Source organism: Polistes fuscatus, unplaced genomic scaffold (genome assembly GCF_010416935.1).
Source record: "Polistes fuscatus isolate 324 unplaced genomic scaffold, CU_Pfus_HIC Scaffold3, whole genome shotgun sequence".
NCBI lineage: Eukaryota > Metazoa > Arthropoda > Insecta > Hymenoptera > Vespidae > Polistes > Polistes fuscatus.
In genome coordinates this window covers 12737973-12757397 of record NW_025113107.1, presented here as the reverse complement: position 1 = coordinate 12757397, position 19425 = coordinate 12737973, and the positions used below count along the sequence as shown (strand labels likewise).

General features: G+C 35.9%; 1 protein-coding gene across 2 annotated transcripts in view; it reads left to right on the top strand.

The window, feature by feature from the left end:
- Window positions 1-50: 50 nt before the first annotated feature.
- LOC122520061 overlaps window positions 51-19425 on the top strand; it is a 34041-nt gene continuing 14666 nt past the window's right edge. Inside the window, exon 1 of one of the 2 annotated variants that reach the window (XM_043639975.1) lies at window positions 51-2131. In XM_043639975.1, the coding sequence (XP_043495910.1) occupies window positions 893-2131 (1239 nt within the window). In that variant the 5' untranslated portion in view covers window positions 51-892. The remainder of the gene's footprint in view (window positions 2132-19425) is intronic. The other variant, XM_043639974.1, reaches the window with a different exon arrangement.

Genomic DNA, 19425 nt, shown 5'->3' with positions numbered 1-19425 from the left:
GAGAAGAGGAAAGGGGGTAGCGGTTCCGCGTGCGTGTATTTCCCGCTTCTTGCCTTAGCCAGGCAGCAGACAGCATCAGTAGTAGCAGTAGCAGCAATACCGCAATATCGAGCGTTCGTATATCGGTTATGGCCTTGTAAAGTATGTGAGAGATATTGTGTGTTAGTGCGTAGTTAGAAAGTGAAAAATTCGATTAATTCGGAATGACGTATCGGAGTCATTCCAAGGAAAGGGATCACGATTATATTTTAATATTCTGACTCGGATAAAATATCGTGGGAAGAAGTGAGAAAATATATGTACGTCTTTTTTTTTTTTTTCTTCTCGGTTAACGATCCTCCCGAAGCTTTTGTTTACAGACGCGCGCGAACGGATGCTTGTGAGTGACTCGTGGCGGTGACTTTCTTGCTTTCTCCCGCTCTCTATCGATATCGTGCGTCCTTTTTCCCGCGCTAAACACGTGATATAGAAGAAAGAAAGAAAGAAGAAATAGCAGTGCAACGCGTAAACAAGAAAAAGAAGAAGAATAATAATAAGTCAGTAAAAAAAGAGAAAATATTTATTTCAACGTTAAGAAATAATAAATATGTACGTGCCGTTCCACAATCAACGATGGATTTGACGTTGTCAACGGTATACTAATGCGTAAAAAAAAAGTAGCCGAATATAAGATCGACGCGACTAAAGTTTGAAATATTTGTGTATACGTGCGTAAGTAAGTCGGTACATTGAGGACACGCGCGTCGTTCAGCGGTACATACGTAATATGGTGCTTTTATACGATTTAGAAATCGTTTCTAGGAAGAGGTAGTTTCTGTGGCTGGTGAGAAGTTTTGTTTTTTTTTTTTTATAAAAAGTTAACTAAGAAGTGGAAGAAGAAAAATCGGCAATAATGGAGGAAGAAAGTAATATAAATTTTGAGCTACCGGCTCACCCGATTACCTTCGATATAAGTAAAAACAATTCGCACGATTCTCATGACAGTGTTGACAGCGGTTACTTAACCTTGACACCACGCTCAAGTTTGCATACTCCGATAACTGCAAGATACAAATCACGCGTCACTCCTTTAAAAAGGCATCTTCGGATACGTCAAAATTTCTATCAATCGAATCGTGTACAACGTTATTGCTCGAAGCTTAATCAGTTGCCCAATAGCACACGTAATGCGGACCCTGTCATTTCCGGAAATGAAGACTGTGCATACTCCTCCTTAGGAACATCAAACTTGAGTATCACAAACCAAAGTCACAGTTTAGAACATCCCAGTCCATGTAGCACCTCTCATAATCTAAACTTAACTTATGAAGATTTTAGCGAAGGATCTACTAGTAGTATTTATGGAGCATGGAAAACTACAATGCCTGTTACACTGGCATCTGCCAGTTTACAAATTCTCTCTCCACCACCTTCTCCAGCAATTTCTTCCTTGGCGGTACCATCTTCTTCCTTTATTGCTTCAGAACCAATAGAAGAAGATGTGGAAATGAAACTAGTCATTATGCCACAGAGTACACCCCAGGAAACTAATTCTAATTATCAAACTATAACTCCTTTCATAGCATGTTCTCCTACCGGTAGGAAAACTAACAATCTATCTTCGGCTGAAGGTCCAAAATTGCTAAGTAAACTTTGCATCGTTGATATACCTTCTATAGCAGAGATCAAACCTAAAAGGTTGGATTTTAGTCATCGTGCTTTTTCCTTGGCAAGACATCGTACAAAAGTTAAACCAGATTACACTGGAAGAAAGACCGTAGATCTTCTTGCGCTATTGGGAGAAAAGAGTAATCATTGGAGGATAATTTCTAAAATTCTATCCTATTTAGCACCGCAAGATCTTTGTTCAATAAGTATGGTTTCTAAAGTGTGGAGGAGAATCTGCATAGAAGATTCAAGAGCCAACACGAGAAGACTAAGCCATATAATACTCAGACAAAATACTAAAGAAAATTTGAAATTAATAAAGAAAGTCAAGATGGAAATGGATACTCAGAGCAGCCCTAGGAATAAATACGTCAGGAAAGGATGTTTGTTAGAGGTCCAGAATTTAGTTAATTCGTCACAGCAAAGACCACCCAACAGTCCGCCTGTGTCACCGAGCAAAGTCAAGTTCCACTCTTTCGTTAAGGTAAGGTCATAACTTATTCAATTAGGATATCGAATAGGAATTAAGAAAAATAGTCGCACGACTTGAATTCTTAATAATCCTCTTCCTTTCTACGCTTAGCTATGATAAAACCAAAAATCTCTTCTTTGTAATTAACTCTAAATATCTTATTCCAAACGTGAGAAAAAAAACATCATCCACGTGATAGAGTAACTTTCACGTTTCGTATTTCTTTAAAGAGAATTTAGATATCCAACGGTCACTGATTGCAATAGGAATGCATTCTCACCAAGAAATAGAGACAAATAATCTTCTCAGAGTAGTCCTCCTAGTATTTACTCGAAACTGGTACGCGATACCGCTTACTCGCATTCGTCCTTGTTATATACCGCAACGAACTCGAGAAACTTACATACTTCACATAGTCGGTGGTTTCACGCTACCCGTTTAATACGTTGTCTCACTTTAATTGAATAATAATGAGCTACTCTCTCTCTCTCTCTTTTTCTCTTCGTCGAGTGTGTCTTTACGCGCGCGATTAATCGCGAAACGGTGCGCTGTTGTATCAAAAGTATCAGAAGAAAGAGAAAGAGAAAGAAAAAAGAAAGATATCCGAGTTGGATTACGTCAGGCATCATCTAAACTGTAATTAAGACGCGTTGAGCTCGGCTTTACCGTCTTTTCCTCTCACACACACACACACACACACATACACTCACATTTACCGATTATATTCATAACCAGCTAAAGGTCCTATTATACACGCGTTAAAAACACTGAAAATAATAATCGATGCCGATAATCTCTTCGTACCTAATTCTCGAAAGTGGTCAACGAGTATTTCCTTTTACCAAATAGCTAGCTACCTGTTAACCACTGATATATACAGATAAGTAATATATATATATATATATCATTATATTTTGTAAGGTACCGTCAGATAATTATTTAGCTGGTCAATGATTCATTTCTATGACTATGATTTATTGCCAAATTTTTTTCTTATTCATCTTCTACCAAACGATCCGAAGTAAGTAAGCATGTAATATAAAAATGAAAATATATATATATATATAGCAAGGTATATTAATTATTATCTCGATTAGATTGGTGGTTAAACGTACACGTTTTTAAACGTAACGCTGTATAATTATGTTGAAGTTACTTTTGCTAGGAATACATTTTTGTATTGCGAGGTGAGATTTTCTCGCAATCAGACGGCGCACTCTCATCAGTGTTCCTATACATCCATCCTCAACCACCTCCTCCTCCTCCTCCTCCTCTTCTTCTCTTTTCTTCTTTCTTCGCCCTTTCCTCCCTTCTTCCCTTCTTTCCCTCTTACTCCCCTTCTCCCTCTTTCTCCCCCATCTTTCTCTGCTAACATCGTGTGATGCATTCCTACGCGTATGGGATTGCGATAGCGGATGCGCCGCCGCGATGTCTCAGGATCCTTTGTTCCCTTCCTCGAGTTGCAATAAGAAAAGTTATGCCGCGCTTACGCTGAATGCGTACACTACTCCTACGATTAATCGTTCCCTCCACGAGAGAAATGTATAGGAACGAAGAAAAGGCGTTGTAAGCCTTTCAGTAGGATATCTTATTTTATTTACTAACGCAATTCTCTATCTTTTTCTACGAAAACTATATCTTCAAATGTATCAAACGATAAAATATATTATTTTTTTTTTTCTTTTTTTTTTTTTATAATCAGTTTATAGTCACATCAATAACAAGGTCATTAGTAACATTTGACGATACATAATTATATATAAAATATATTATATTAGTAAATATATATACTATAAAGGGGGTAGTTTTGGGAAGGGGGGGGTAAAGTTTTTATATTATGTCGTAAAATAAAACTGAAGTTTTAAACGGGGAAAGAATATAATGTTTCTAATGTTAAAAGGATCAATATTACTTCTACGTATATTTACGATTGATTTAATAAATACTGTTAATTAATATTTTTAAAGAGATTTCTTTTTTTTAGTTAATATTTGGAATATTTTGATCGGTATTATATTGATAATAATAAACGTTATTGATATTTAAATAAATATTAGTATTTATATCTTGCATCGATATACGTGGGGTGGTTTGAAAAGTTTCGAGTCTAAAATAAAAATAATATTTTTATTCGTTGAGATCGAAATATTGTGATATATCGCTTTCGTATATCTTGAAAATAATTCTCACGGAATTTTGAACGGTATTAAAAATACTGTGATCCTTTATTTAAAATAAAATATTTATATACGCTGAGAGATAAAAAAATATATAGAAATGTTGATAAAATAAAGATAATATTTTATCGTATATTACTGTTCTCGTATTTTTCGACAAGATGGAATAAAAATAAAAGATAGAAAGATAGAAAGATAGAAAGAAAGAAAGAAAGAACTACGCGGACGTATTTGTCGATTCGAACAAATAAGCAAAAAAAAGAAGGGACAGGAAGGGGACGAGTAAAAGGAAAACGGAGCGAAGGGTAGTTCGAAACACACACCTGGCTTGCATTAGGTATAATCGTCATTCGGTAGAAGATAACCGGCTGTTGTGACTTAAAATATATTACTTAACACGACCACGTCTAATTTTTATCTCACGATTTTTATCTTTTAGTTTCAATTAAGACACTCGAGTTATAACTAAAACACAAGAATCTTAAAATCTTTCAATTCTAATTAGATTTCTTTTCCAACGGGTAACAAATCTAAATTGAACGAAAAAAAAGTTGAAAAAGAAGAAAGAAAAACACACACACACATACACACGCTCGAAAAAGAAAAGAAAAATAAACTCGTAAATATACGGGGCCTTATGAGATGATCAACGAATGAAGATACGTTAGGTGAATACTTCGAAGAAGTTAGAAGGGTGGGAGCGGGAGGAAGGCTGGGAGAAAATAGGAATGAGTTGCCGTTATGCTCAGGGTGTCATAACATAAAAATTAGCACGTGTTAACGGGCACTAGAACACAAGTTATTCGCGAGACATAATATATTCTTCTCTCTCTCTCTTTCTCTCTCCCTCTCTCTCTCTCTCTCTCAAACTATATTGTGCAAGACTGGTCGATAATATATCAGAACGAATCTCCGAAGAGGGAAGAGTTTGGTCCATTATTGAGATGGGGGATGCTGTAGAAGATGCAATATGTGTGTGTGTGTGAGAGAGAGAGAGAGAGAGAGAGAGTAGCTTATGCCGGCACGCACCGCCTCAGAAAGCGAAAACCGGCCTTCTCTCTCTCTCTCTCTCTCTTCCTCTTCTTGTGTAGAGAACAATGCGGAATATATTATCGTATCTCGTGCATTAAAACAAAGAACGGCCGGGAGGAACGCAGAGGGTCGGTGGTGGTCGGGCCCTTCCCTCCCCCTGCCCCCTTTTCTCCCGTCTTTTACGAGGGCTCTTCGCATCAGGTGCGGTACATAAAGCCCGAATCTTCGGCCGCAACAAAATAACGCCCGAAAGAGTCTTGGGGGCGAACGTTTAAAGTATCCTTTCTTGCCGAGGTTAACGTTTGTAAATCATGCGGAGTGGGTTGCACTCGAGCCCAGGACAATAAGGAACGAATGTAAGTGATTGTAGGGGAAGTCATACGAAGAAGATATATACTATACGAGAACACATTCGAATATTAAAGAATTTTATTATTTTTTTTCTTTTTTTTTTTGTTTATTTACTTTTTAATTTTCTTTTGTTTTTTTTTTTTTTTTTTTTTTTCTTAATTTTTCTCGTGCTTTTTTCGAACGACGCGAGATTATTTTTTTTTTTGTATCGACGCATCGTTGATCGATTGGGAAAATAAAAATATTATATATTTAAATGGATTATTTTGTGGAGAGGTAGCCTAAGTTATTATCTAGGTTATTTATTCTTTATTATTATGATTTTGCCAAAAGAAGAGAGAATCCACGAAGGTAAAGTTACCTTTTTTTTTCGACCATCTCCTTCTTCTTATATTTAGGCCGCCGACGTATCGAATCAAGAAATTTGAGCATCCTCAAGAATGTTTTATTGCTTCTCTCTCTCTGTCTCTCTCTTTCTCTCAACTTCGTCGTTCAAAAAACTTATGGAATTTTTAACCTCAAACGACCTTGTTGCGGTGTATAGAAAAATCCCGTTCGCGGTCGGTATCACGATAGGATATCATCCTATCTTTTTTCCGTGAGAACAAAAGCTTATTGGTGATTGGTATGCATAACGTTTTTTCACACCTGTGTTTCGTATTACCATTTTATTTTGTTTCGATGATCAAAATAATCGATAGAAGGGTATGATATCCTAAAGTTTTCCAACGATTCCTTATTTCCTAGGAAAGAAATAAAAACATTTCGATATTAAAAGCGACATCTTGAAAATAAAATCGGATATAAATAGTAAAATACGCGTGGGAGTAAAATATATTTCAAAATATAATTTAGTATAATTTGTTTGAAGGAGAAAAAAGAAAAAAAAGGAAACAAATAAAAGTATATTCTTCTTCAATTATCCTTTCAAGTTTTTCTATAATAATTGTTCGAATTTTAGGGTGGGTAAAATCCTACCGTGAAAAGAAGTAAAAGGAGGAAGAGATAAGTGCACTTCTCTTCCTTTTCCAATATAGTGGTAGTGGTGGTGGTGGTGGTGGTTCCTTGAAAATTTAGTCGGTGGGTACGGTTGTTGGATCAGGTCTGACGGGTCCCCTGCCATTCTTGGAAGCACCGAAAGACACGCAGCCTGCCAGCTTTTTCCCTCAATGTGCTGCACTCCGATCCGTTCTCGACGTTAAGGGTCGGTCTTTTCGAACATTTTCAAGAAAGGAAAAATATACCAACTTCCTAAACTTGTAAAAATCATCAAGAATCTAATTTATAACATAGTTCCTATTTACTTGATCAGTATTTTTAACAATATTTTTATTCACCATTTTTATTAAATAAATCGACTAATATATATAATAATAATAATAATTTGTCAGAGTATTTCAAGTAAACGATAAATTGATTATCTGATGTATCTGATAACTAAGAATATTTGTATCGTTTTTAAATTCGTGCTATTTATTTTTATTTTCCCGCGAACACTTTTCAATAGGATTTTATTAACAAAAAATGTTTTCTAGTATTTCAATTTTCATTTCTTTATTCGATAGTTAATAATAGTTAATAATAATAATTAGTAATAGAATAGTAATAATAAGCAAATACTTTTCAATAGGATTTTATTAACAAAATGTTTTCTAGTATTTTAATTTTCATTTCCAAGGAAAAAGAAAATAACGACTGGGGAAAGGTTTAGATGTTATTAATTTCTGTACTCGATAATAGTAATAATAATAATAATAATAATAGTAGTAGTAATAGTAGCATGATTATATCGTTTCCTTAGTAATACTTCCGTGGGAGAACTCGCGTGGCTATATTGACCCAACAATATAGCACCTGGGCAGATGTATCGTCTCGGCTCCGTGGGTTGTTTGAAGCAGAAAACCCATTTAATATGCGAGTCTATTAGGTGAACGTATGCAAAAGAGACTCGCATATACGAAGAGTGACATGAGGTTAATTAAGCATACCCAGCAGCTTGAATTTCCTTTGGATAGATACGTACGTTCATAAACTTATCTTTTTCAAAGGTACACCTTTCACAATTTTGCTGATTAAAATAATAATTCGAAGTTATTCATTATTTCCCTTTATTTATTCTATTTCGATTGACAGTGATAAATCTTCAAGAATTTTCTACATTTTTCGGAAAAAAAAAAAAAAGAAAACAATCTTTCTATCGATTGTAATATACTGTGCGAACATTTTTAAATCTTGAAGAAAAATAAAAATAAAAACGAAATTTTTCGCATTTCCATCAAATATATAACAGATCGTATATATACCTGTTTCTGCTATAGTATAACAAATTTGTTTTGTTTGTTCCTAAATAAATTTCGGCAACGTATTGATTCGAATAGTCTTTTCTAAAAATTTGAAAGCTTAACAAAATTTTTTCATCAAGGAAGAAAATAGGGAAAAAAATATTCAACCTGGGTAAACAAAAATTTCTAATAAAATACTTCAAAAGAATAGAACAATTCTTGCCATTTCCAAAAGATACCCTTTAATCTCTATTGTTCAAAGAAGAAAAAATGATAGTAATAGAATCCTTTCGAATGGACAAAATTTCGAAAATTTAGTTATATATTTTCTAACAAAAACAAAATTATTTTCTTCCGAACTAAAGAACGTGGAATGGAATGGAATCGATTTAAATCGAATTCGATCGATATCGGTATCGTGAATCTTTCTTTCCTTCTTTCTTTTTTCTTTCTTCATTCTGTTCTTTTTCCACTTTCAAATACGTTCGAAGCTTCGAAGGATATAGGAGGTTGGCGTGCGTGTAACGAGCTTGAGTCTCGCGGCAAACAAACCTCCTCCCTTTTGGTCCCACGATTCCATCGGCATCTCGGGGCTCCTGCAAAAAGACTTGGAATGTCTCGATAGCTCGATAAACGCATTACATTGTACATCCGAGATACTCGACAACAACGACTGCAACAACGAGGACAACGACGAGAACGAGGACTTTCCGAAGAGCTGAGCCTACCTACCCCCACCTCACTCCCACCCCCATCCCCACCCCTACCCCTACCCCTACCCCTAACCCCCTCTTTCTCTATCTCTAAAGTCTTGCACTTTTAATCGAGAGAGAAAAATTCATCGAACGAAGAAACTCGTGTGTCGTTGTGCCACCTGCTGCACCTACTGCGAGAAATGTATTTAAGTTCTTTCTTATTGTTTTTTTTTAATCTTCCATTTATTTATTTCTTTCTTACCAGTTCCTTTAACGTCACAGAGAAATCAAAATCGATTAAGAAAATTTGAAGCAACAAATTATTACTTTAATCCAAGTTCATAATGAAAGATTATTTTCATTACAGTTGAATTAGATTTAATCGTTTTGTTAATATTTATATTATTATTTGTCTTATATTGCAATTATTTATATGATATATTAAATTGTAAAATTAATGGTTTGTTTTTTTTATTTAATAGATATTTATTCGATAAATATACGGAATAAATTGTTGAATATTATGCATTATTTATCTTCATTTAAAATAATAATTATTATTTTTGATTAGATATATTAAATCAAATTGATTCGTTTGCAATTGTTCGTTTGCAAATAATAATTTCATCAATAATTTTGATTTTAGTTTTCCCTTATATATTTTCCTCGAAATTTTCGTATATGTGATTAATAATGAAATGAAAAAAAAATATATATATGATGAATGAATAATATAATAATCTAATTGTAAGTTCTTAGATGTCTTACATACATGTTTGATTTCCAAGAAAGTAGTATATGTAAGTGATAAAATTTTATTGCCTTTGATACGAGTAGCGTGAGAAACGTCAATGAACGTATTCAAGTTGAATGAATAAATGAAAAGCATGATATCGTTATTAAACGATGCGGTAGGTACACTCTGTAAAGGAAACGTTCGAAGAAGAAGAAGAAGAAGGAGAAGAAAAAGAAGAAAAAGAAGAATAAGAAGAAGAAGAAGCTGTATTCCTATCGTAGATCTTGTCGTTCATTACTCTCAAGGAAAGATTGTAACTACGTTCTCTTTCGTATCCTTCTTTCTTACTTTCTCTATCCAACTGACTGACTTACTGACTGACTGACTGACTGACTTACTCACTGACTGACTATTCATTTGATCGATCACGCGTGAAATTCCTATCGATTTGGTCATCAAATTTTGACAGGGTTAATAGTTAAAGAAACTTTCCGATACATAAATGATTATCCTATATTATATATTGAATTTGAATATTTATTATTTTATGTGTATTCTTAGCTACTGTATATCGATTGATTACAGAAAAAATAATAATTTCATTGAATAAATAAATATATTTTTTATTACACGCACGCACATGCATACATTGGGATACAATATATTTTGATATATTATCTTTAATATTTCTACCTACTTTGTATTTATAAATTAATCGATTGATTAATTTAATTTATATATAATTAATAAAAGTGTCGCAGGGAAGTGTTGGACAGGTTCAAAATCTTTTAGAACGTTATTTCGATCGTTTCGTCCCTTCATTGGGACTTCTTCAGCAACTGAAATTTTATTATGACTTTTTCGAAAAATACATATGTATTTTTACAATACAATACTTCATTTCGTTCCAATGAAGGGACGCAACGTTCAATAAAATCGAAATAACGTTCTAAAAGATTTTTAACCAGTCCAACACTTTCCTGCGACACTTTTATTAATAATTTTATTTTTTGAACGCGATAAACAACTAATATTGACTTTATATATAATTTTTGTTAATTATGAATACTATAATAAATAGTGTAATTAATATATTAATATAATATATAAGTAATAATAGAATAATACTTGGAATATTTTTGTTAGACTTAATGGTAAAACCGTGTTTAACGTTCAACCCGTATGTTTCTTATCTGATTATTAATCCGCAAAGAGGATTACGTAGGTAAAATATCCTTAAGGATAGGTTCTTCATTTATCAAGAAGAACAGTCATGCGAGGAGCAGGTGTTCACCCTTCCGTAACTCCTTCGAAGGAAGGAAACACGGACTTGTGCGTTGTCAACGGTCGCAGGAAAGGATAACGAAAAAAATTGCCCTTATTCGTGGTCCGGGTCAAAGAGAGACACCTTTCCCCCTTTTACCGTATTTCTTCTTCCTCTTCTATGTATATATCTGAACAAGTTCCCCCTCTAATTTCGTAAGAAAATGCTATGACGATATTCCCTTGCACGAGATACCAAAAATTGACGGTTAATTTAATACCAAATTATTCTTCATTCAAAAAACACACATTTTATATTATTTTGTGTGTATTAAAAATATATTATCAATTTTTAAATGATTATATTAGAGTCAAATTGGGTCGAGTGTTATGCAGAAACTTAGTCGTCCTTGAAATCAAATGCAGTAAGGAATCTTCAATTCAAAAAATACATTTTATATTATTTTTGTGTATTAAAAATATATTATCAATTTTTAAATGATTATATTAGAGTCAAATTGAGTCGAGTGTTATGCAGAAACTTAGTCGTCCTTGAAATCAAATGCAGTAAGGAATCTTCAATTCAAAAAACACATTTTATATTATTTTTTGTGTATTAAAAATATATTATCAATTTTTAAATGATTATAGTAGAGTCAAATTGAGTCGAGTGTTATGCAGAAACTTAGTCATCCTTGAAATCAAATGCAGTAAGGAATCTTCAATTCAAAAAACACATTTTATATTATTTTTTGTGTATTAAAAATATATTATCAATTTTTAAGTGATTATATTAGAGTCAAATTGGGTCGAGTGTTATGCAGAAACTTGGTCATCCTTGAAATCAAATGCAGTAATGAATCTTCAATTCAAAAAACACATTTTATATTATTTTTTGTGTATTAAAAATATATTATCAATTTTTAAATGATTATAGTAGAGTCAAATTGGGTCGAGTGTTATGCAGAAACTTAGTCGTCCTTGAAATCAAATGCAGTAAGGAATCTTATAATTACGTGATCTTTATTTCGCAAAATAAAAAAAAAAATTCATTAACCCATAAAACGACTCTCGCTATTATTACTAAAACCTAACAAGTAATCGAAACATTTTCAACTTTCTACTTCGTATTACTTTTTATTCTCCTTTGCAAAATTAATTGTTCTGTTCGTTATTATATTAAATTAAAAAAAAAAAAAGAAACATTTAAAAATGCGAAATGAAATGAGATATAACTAAATTGGTAATAAAACACTATTTCTGTATTCATAATTAAAATTTTCGAAATGAATTTATATCCGAGACAATTTAAGGGTTGAAATAATTTTATCTTGCCTTTCTATCTGGATATCGTTGAATTGTAAAAATAGTTAAAAAAAAAAAAAGAAACAAATTCGAAGCATATATTTCCGAATCGAATTGGCAATCAGGTTGAACGATCGTTGAAGCAGTTGCAGCTGGCACCCTTTTGAAAGATCTACCGTTGATAACAATCCGTAGAAGACAGTGAAAAGACAGTAGTAGTAGTAGTAGTAGTAGTAGTTCGTTTGCAGGTGCTTGCTTTCTAACCTATTTCCGCCGTTTAATCCGTGGGTAATGTAATTTTTTTTTTACCTCTCTTTTCTTTTCTTTCCCTTATTTATTTTTTTTCGTTGTTTCTTTCTTTCTCTTAATTTCTTCTTTCTTTAAAAAAGGGAAACAGGGAACGTACATATCGTATACATACAATCAAAAGTATACGTAAGTGTCTTCAACATGTGCGTGTTTTATTTTCCGTCGTGTGTTTTAGTTCCACCTTCGTGACGGTTAGAAAATACGTTGGATGCACCTTCTTTAACGTGCAACGCGCCGATATAAAATTCGACTCTTGAATTCTTCCGGTTGCGGTGAAGAGAGGAAGAAGAAGAAGAAGAAGAAAAAGAAGAAGAAGGTTTTGAATAGGTCTTCGTTACCCGCACGAAGGAAATAAAGGATCTGTATATCCATAAAGCATCAACTTCGTCATAGTCGTCATAGTCTTCGTCATAGTCGTCATAGTCGTCGTTCAAAGTCTCCCTCTCTCTCTCTCTCTCTCTCTCTTTACTCGTACTCGTTCAAAGAAATTTCTTCTGCATTTTAAAAGACGTGCTTCGCGTCAAGACACCCAACGATTGCAGCAAGCAACAGCGTACTGCAGACACGAAGGTTTACCGAAACCCAGACGGAGTTGTTTACACGGTACGTGCTTTACCGGCAACCCTTAGCATTTACGATAGTGCTCGCCCAGTGATCGTTTGCTTTGCTACGAAAGAACGCTTCATATATATACATATATACATATATATGTGTGTGTGTGGCATTTCCTTTTTGAAGAATATTATTACGTTAGTTAACTTAACCATGTAACTAACTAATGATTTATCTTGTACGTTATTTTCTTATCTTTTTATATTGGAGATAGACAAAAGAAATTCAAAAGTTCCCTAACTCTCTTTCTTTTGTTTTTTTTTTTTTTTAATAAATAAATTTATCTTTTCAAGAGAAAAATTAATTTGATATACATAATACGATTGTTGAAATAAATTTATTATGCCCGCATATCAAAAGATATTTCTCTCGTCTTATTCTTGTTCTATCGTTTAATGTATAAATGTTGAAAACATTCAGATAAATTAATCGATTTTTTTACGTAGATGTTCAAATTCTAACGAGATCTTTTTTCAATTTCGGTAGTCGATAGTGTCGATCGATTTGTTATAAGTTTATAAAATTGATCTTCTTTTTCTTATTTTTGTTTTACTTTCTTCTCGAATATCACGTATATTTTTTTTTCTCTCATTGCGCTCTTTGATCAGAAATTATTCTACTATCGTTCGAATAATCTTATCACAGGAGTATCGGTGCATACGAGTATCGTATTTTCATTCTAAGCAAATAAAATATCAATCAATATTTATATAGGTAAATTGGATCTTTATTTATAAATTCTTCTTATTTTTCGGAGACGTTGTACGACGAGTAGTCGCGATGTAACGGTAAAATTATTATAAAATTTTCTTTTAAATCAAATATTATCGTACATTATATTTACTAACGTTCTATTTTTTTTTTTTTTCTTTCTTATCAAACAATTCGTTAAATTCGAAAGAAACGAAAAAAAAAGAAAAATGGTTTGGCGATAGTAGTTTGAACGGTTTAAATAAAAAGCTTTAAGTGCATAGCGTCTTCGAAATGAATTAATGCAAGCAGAGCGCGTAATTATATCTCGTTCAGCGCATCGAATTTCTTTCGTCAATTGAATGGCCCTTTTGCATTCTCGTCTCGAACGAATTTGCGTTCCTTTCACCGACAATGTAGCTCGATGGGATGCTTGTAAAAAGTTCTCTCTCTCTCTCTCTCTCTCTCTCTCTCATTGTCAAATAAGAAGAAGAATAAGAATAAGAATAAGAATAAGAAAAAGGCTTGCAGGCGCCACTATTTCTATTCTTATTTTCCACGCTAGATAACAATTGAATTTATGTAGATCACATTTCCCAACTCGAAAATTTTCATTTTATTTTACATACATTATATTCACAGTTACAGTTAGATGATCGGTATAAAAACGTATCTATTTATCTATCTATCTATCTATCTTCCTAATCGATTATGCAACGCATCGAAATAACGGCGGCCCGTTTAAGAGGAAACTTTCTTGACTGTGTGCCCACGGCCTCTAGGGGTCGGCTACTTCCGGCGGAGATACGAATTGAGTTCCACTCTATCTCGAAGGATTTTATCTCGCATAGTAACAACCGGTCTCTCTCTCTCTCTCTCTCTCTCTTTTTTTTTTTCTCTTCTTTCTCTTGCTCTTTCTGTCCTGTATACTTCGTATACTCGAACTATAATCGTGTCTCCTCCGTTACCGCTCTGAAACCCTTTAACCCTTTTGTGAGTAGATAGCACTAACTACATCATTAAAGTGACATCGTCTAATCTAACTTGAAATAAATTTCAATGATTTTACATTTCTATGGAAAATCTACAATCTCGATGTTAATTCACTTGTGTCTTTTTTTTTTTCTTCTTTTAAATGTAATATTTAATTTATTTGTTGAGGAACTATACTTGAATTAGATTTACTTGATACGTTTATTTCTTTTTTTTTTTTTTTTTTTTTTTTACTTTCTTTGGAACGGAAAATTTGGAATAATTTTGTCGAGAAACTTTTTTAAATTATTGATAAGGATAATATCAGTATATAAAAATTGTCGTTTACTTTTAATTTTCTTTTTTTTCTCTTTTCCTCTTCTGCAATAAGCAATTAATTATCTATATATACTTGATATATTATTCTAACGAATAATTTCTAATAATCTTAACAATTGTCGTGACGAGACAATTCAAATATGAACAAGGATCCATCGATGGTGGATAGAATTTATTTTTCCACCTTTTTTTCTATGGATCCCACTCACTGTTTCTCTTTCTTTTTTATTTCTACTTATACGGCGTCACTACGATTCCTCTTCTGCAGTTAAGAAAAGCAAAGCAAAGCAAAGCAAAGTAAAGTAAAGAAAAGGAAAGGAAGGGGGGATAAAGAATATTCAAGAGAAGTTAAGCAAGAGAGGAAAAAGATAGTAGATCTGAGTTAGTAGACGAGGGAGAAGGGGAAGGTGAGGGGAGGAAAGGGCCAAGGAAAGATAGGGACGTAGGAATGTACAACAGCTGCCCCTATATCCCTATGAGGTTTGCTTTTGAAACTCCGACCCTGGCGTCGTGTCGTCGTCATCGTCGTCGTGTCACTAGCAAGAGATAGTAACCCAATATACTGTGAGAACGTGAGAAAGACAGAGATGAAGATATATATATATATATGATACATCATCGTCGTACATAGACGACGTTTCGTGTTGTGTGTGTTTGTTGCTCCTGTTGCTGCTGCTGTTGCTGCTGTTGTTGTTGCTGCTGCTGTTGGTGCCGCCCTGTTGGTCCGATAATAGAGTGGGGATGAAAAGAAAAGAAGAGAACGAACAAACGCGTTTTAGAGGGAGAGGAAACCTCCCCTGCTTAGAAGCATAAACCAAACCTTACCGTTCCTGGCGGTCCTTCACAGCAGCTGCTGCAGCACCCACAGATTTTCTTTTTTATTTTTTTTTTTATTTTCTTTTAATCCTTCTCTTTTCTGCTACGTCACATTTATATATATATATATATATTCAAACGGATCATATATGTGTATTACATACGTACTACACATATATCTATACATGTGCTAGGTTTTTTTCTCTCTCTTTCTCTCTCTTTCTCTTATGGTGGTTTCATGATTTTATATTACACGGGGAAACGCCTACCAAACCAAAACCCAAACGTATTCTTATCTTAGAGAGCCTGGCTATCGATGGCACGCTATTAAGGGCGATATTTATGCACGGTCTAGAGGCATTAATTGCGTCGCTTTACGTACACGCATTCCGACAAAGAGATTTATGTACGTACGTTGGCGAAGTTAGTGTTACCGGCGCGAAATGAAACGCGTCTTGAAAGTATTCTACGTATATAACTACATTTATATATATATATGTATGTATGTATGTATGTATGTATGTATTTATGTTTATGCACATATACGCTTCTATATTTATATATATATATGTATAAGCATAGCAGCAGCAAGAAGGATACGTGCAACGAATCTTAGATATCGCGTATGTGTGACGATCACTCACGTTGAATTATAAATGTCGCGTACGGTAAAACGGCGTTATAAATCTCGATTAGGTGTAAAATCATTCGGGAAGGACGATCTCTAATGTGTCTCTAATGATTACCATAAGTTGTTTGCCTTCTTTTTTTTTCTATTTTCTTTTTTTTTAGTAGCGAAATGTACGAAATTTATTTGCAAAAGAAATACTTTTGATTCTTCGATCGGTAGAATTTTTCGAACAATTCTCGTTGTTTCTGTCGAACGATGATTATGACGATGACGATGTTCAAACGTGTACGCGCATTCGTGTGACGTATTCGTGCGAATTAGAAGGGTAAACGAGTAAGTACAATAGCCTTTGTAACACAACGTCATACTCAAAGAGAAAGAGAAAGAGAGAGGGACAGGGAGAGATGTGTTGATCCGCTAAAACGCCGAGGGAATCTTCAACGAACTTGGGACCTGACTGACTCCCGCGTCTCCTGTTGTATTTCGTTTTATGTCTATCTGTAGTTACGTACACGTGTATCTAATATCTAAGCCGCTAAATAGCGGAAATATCAGACGAATGACGAATCATAATTTTCTTTCGTCTAGGAGAATTCTTTTCCCTTCTCTCTCTCTCTCTCTTTCTATCATTCATTCATTTCTTTCTTTCCTTATTATTTCCTTCTTTCTTACCTTTCTTTTTTTTTCTTTTTTTTTTTTTTTATACATATTCTATCCCCGACTGTCAATTAAATCTTGACAACGATACGAAACTCGAAATCGGATGGTGTGTGTGTCGCCCACGCATTTTACATCCACCATGTTAAAACCTGCCACTCGAGAATATATTTACACATATATATATATATATAGATCGTTGACGTATAAAACCGCCATTGTTTAATCGGTATAAGAGCGGAACTTGAGTGTGGAAGAAAAACAAGGATAATAAGGGCTCGACCCTTTCGCACTTGCTCTCCTCCGGCTGCTGGAACATTTATTGCGAACGAATAAGAGAAAGAGAGAGAGAGAGAGAGAGTGAGCGAGCTCGTTGTACACCCGCATTTACAGCTCGCAAAAGAATTACAAAAAAACGACATTCTCCTCCCTCATCGCAGCAGTATATAATACGTCCCGAAGTAAACTCGGTCCTTCCGTCGTTCTAACGAACTAGTCACCACCTCTGTTGCGTTGTAAAATTGCAAAGAATAACTTGAATGTAACGTTATAGTCCTCGTCTCATTTCTTCTCACTCTCTTTCTCTCTCCATCTACGAATTGAATTCCAAATAGAGTGTACTAATAACGGCGGCAACATTTCTCCCTGTCAGATTTTTTCATTTTACGATTTGAGAAGGATAATAATGGCGGTAGAATCTTGGACGGCGAACAGCGCAACCAGCGACCAACCCTCATTCGCTCATTTATTGGTGTACGCCAGACAGGAGAAGATAGTAGAGAGTTATACAGAAGAATAAGAGGTTCCTGTAATGTTTTTTTCCCTTGCTACAAAATCATGATTATAATAATAATGATGATGATGATGATGATGATGATGATGATAATGATGCGCGTTGTTGGGGTGGGCCATGAAACGCAGAATAATAATAAGAAGAAGAAGAAGAAAGCCAAAGTCGAAAGTAGTGAAGAATTTGGTAAAGAAAATAATGAAGAGGGGTTGGGAAGGGATGAATAAGGGAAGAAATAGAGAAGAATAACAATGCATGCGCGCGTATGTATGTATATTCATAGTTACACATTAAGCATCGGTTCTATGCGTGTATGTGTCGCGTCGTCTAGACGAAGACGCGACGTGCACGCGCGCGCGCGCGCGAGCGCGAGCGTGGAGAGGATCCGAATGTGCGGCCCCGAGAAAACGGCCAGCCGCCTCCCCCACTCTCCGCCAGCGTTGGCCTCCTCCTCTTAGCTGGCAGCAGCGAGACTATCGGTCCCCTCCAGTCAGTCCTCTTCGTCCCCCTCCCCTTCTTCTTCTTCTTCTTCTCCCGCATGCCTTCCGGCCTCGTGCGCGCTCGTGCGCTCGTGCGTCGTCGTCGTCGTCGTCGGCGGCGGCATCGTCGTCGTCGTCGTCGTCGTCGTCGTCTCGAACGACGGTCGGCCCGGCCCGGCCCGGCCCGGCAGAGTGGGGGAGAGAAAGAGAGAACGGTCCTTGTTGCTATGCAGCCGTCGGCCCGAAGGATCCCATGCGAGAGAAAGAGAGAGAGGACGAGGAGGAAAAGGTGGTGCAGGAGGGGGCCGGTGGGGGTGGAGGGGGAGGACTTCTCTCTCGAGAGCAGCAAGCAGCGCGACGACCCACCGACCGACCAAGAGAAGAGAACCAACGCTATGATTATTATTCGCGGCCCGAATAACCAGTGCGCGCGGCGGCGGCCGGCCCGCCAGGGTGGTGGAGGGAAGCCGCCTCTTCTTTCAACCCCCTCCCCTCCCCTTCCCCCTTTTCTTTCTCTCCTTTTTCTCTCTTCTCGTTTCGTGCCGTTGCTGGCCGCTTTTTCTACGCTCCTCTTTCAAAGGAAGGAACGAACCAAGGGAAGAGAAGAGAAGAAGAGAAGAGTGGCGAGGTGAGATGAGGAAAGGGGTGTATAATCCTCTTTCTCTTGCGATCCTTCCGCGCGCGAAGAGACTCTCTCGAGGCACGAGACCTCGCGACAGCAGGGGCCCACTCCGATGTCGTAACCTTGTTTACTTTTAAGGCTTCCCTTGGCAACAGGTCGCTGCTTTCCGCGCCGGTTACCCAGCCTCCGCTGAGAGAAGAAGAAGAACAAGAAGAAGAAGAAGAGTGCGAAAGAGAAAGAAGGAAAAACGCGAGCCTTCCGGCGCTGCCTTTGCCCGTGTGCCCCTGTACCCCTATACCCGTGGTGCCCCTGTACCCCCATGCCCGTGCCCCTGGTGCCTGCGCCTGCTGCTGCTGCCGCTGCTCGCTCGCTGATTCGCGAGGAGACCGACCTCGAAGCTTTCGCAATCCCCCTTCCCAATTTCTCCTCCCTCCTTTCCCTCCTTCGTCCTCTCTTCTTCTACCCCCTCCCTCGTCGAATAAAAAGCCTTCGCGACTCTCGGTCTCCTTTCTTTTGCGTCGCAGGATATTTCGTTGCGTTGAACTCTA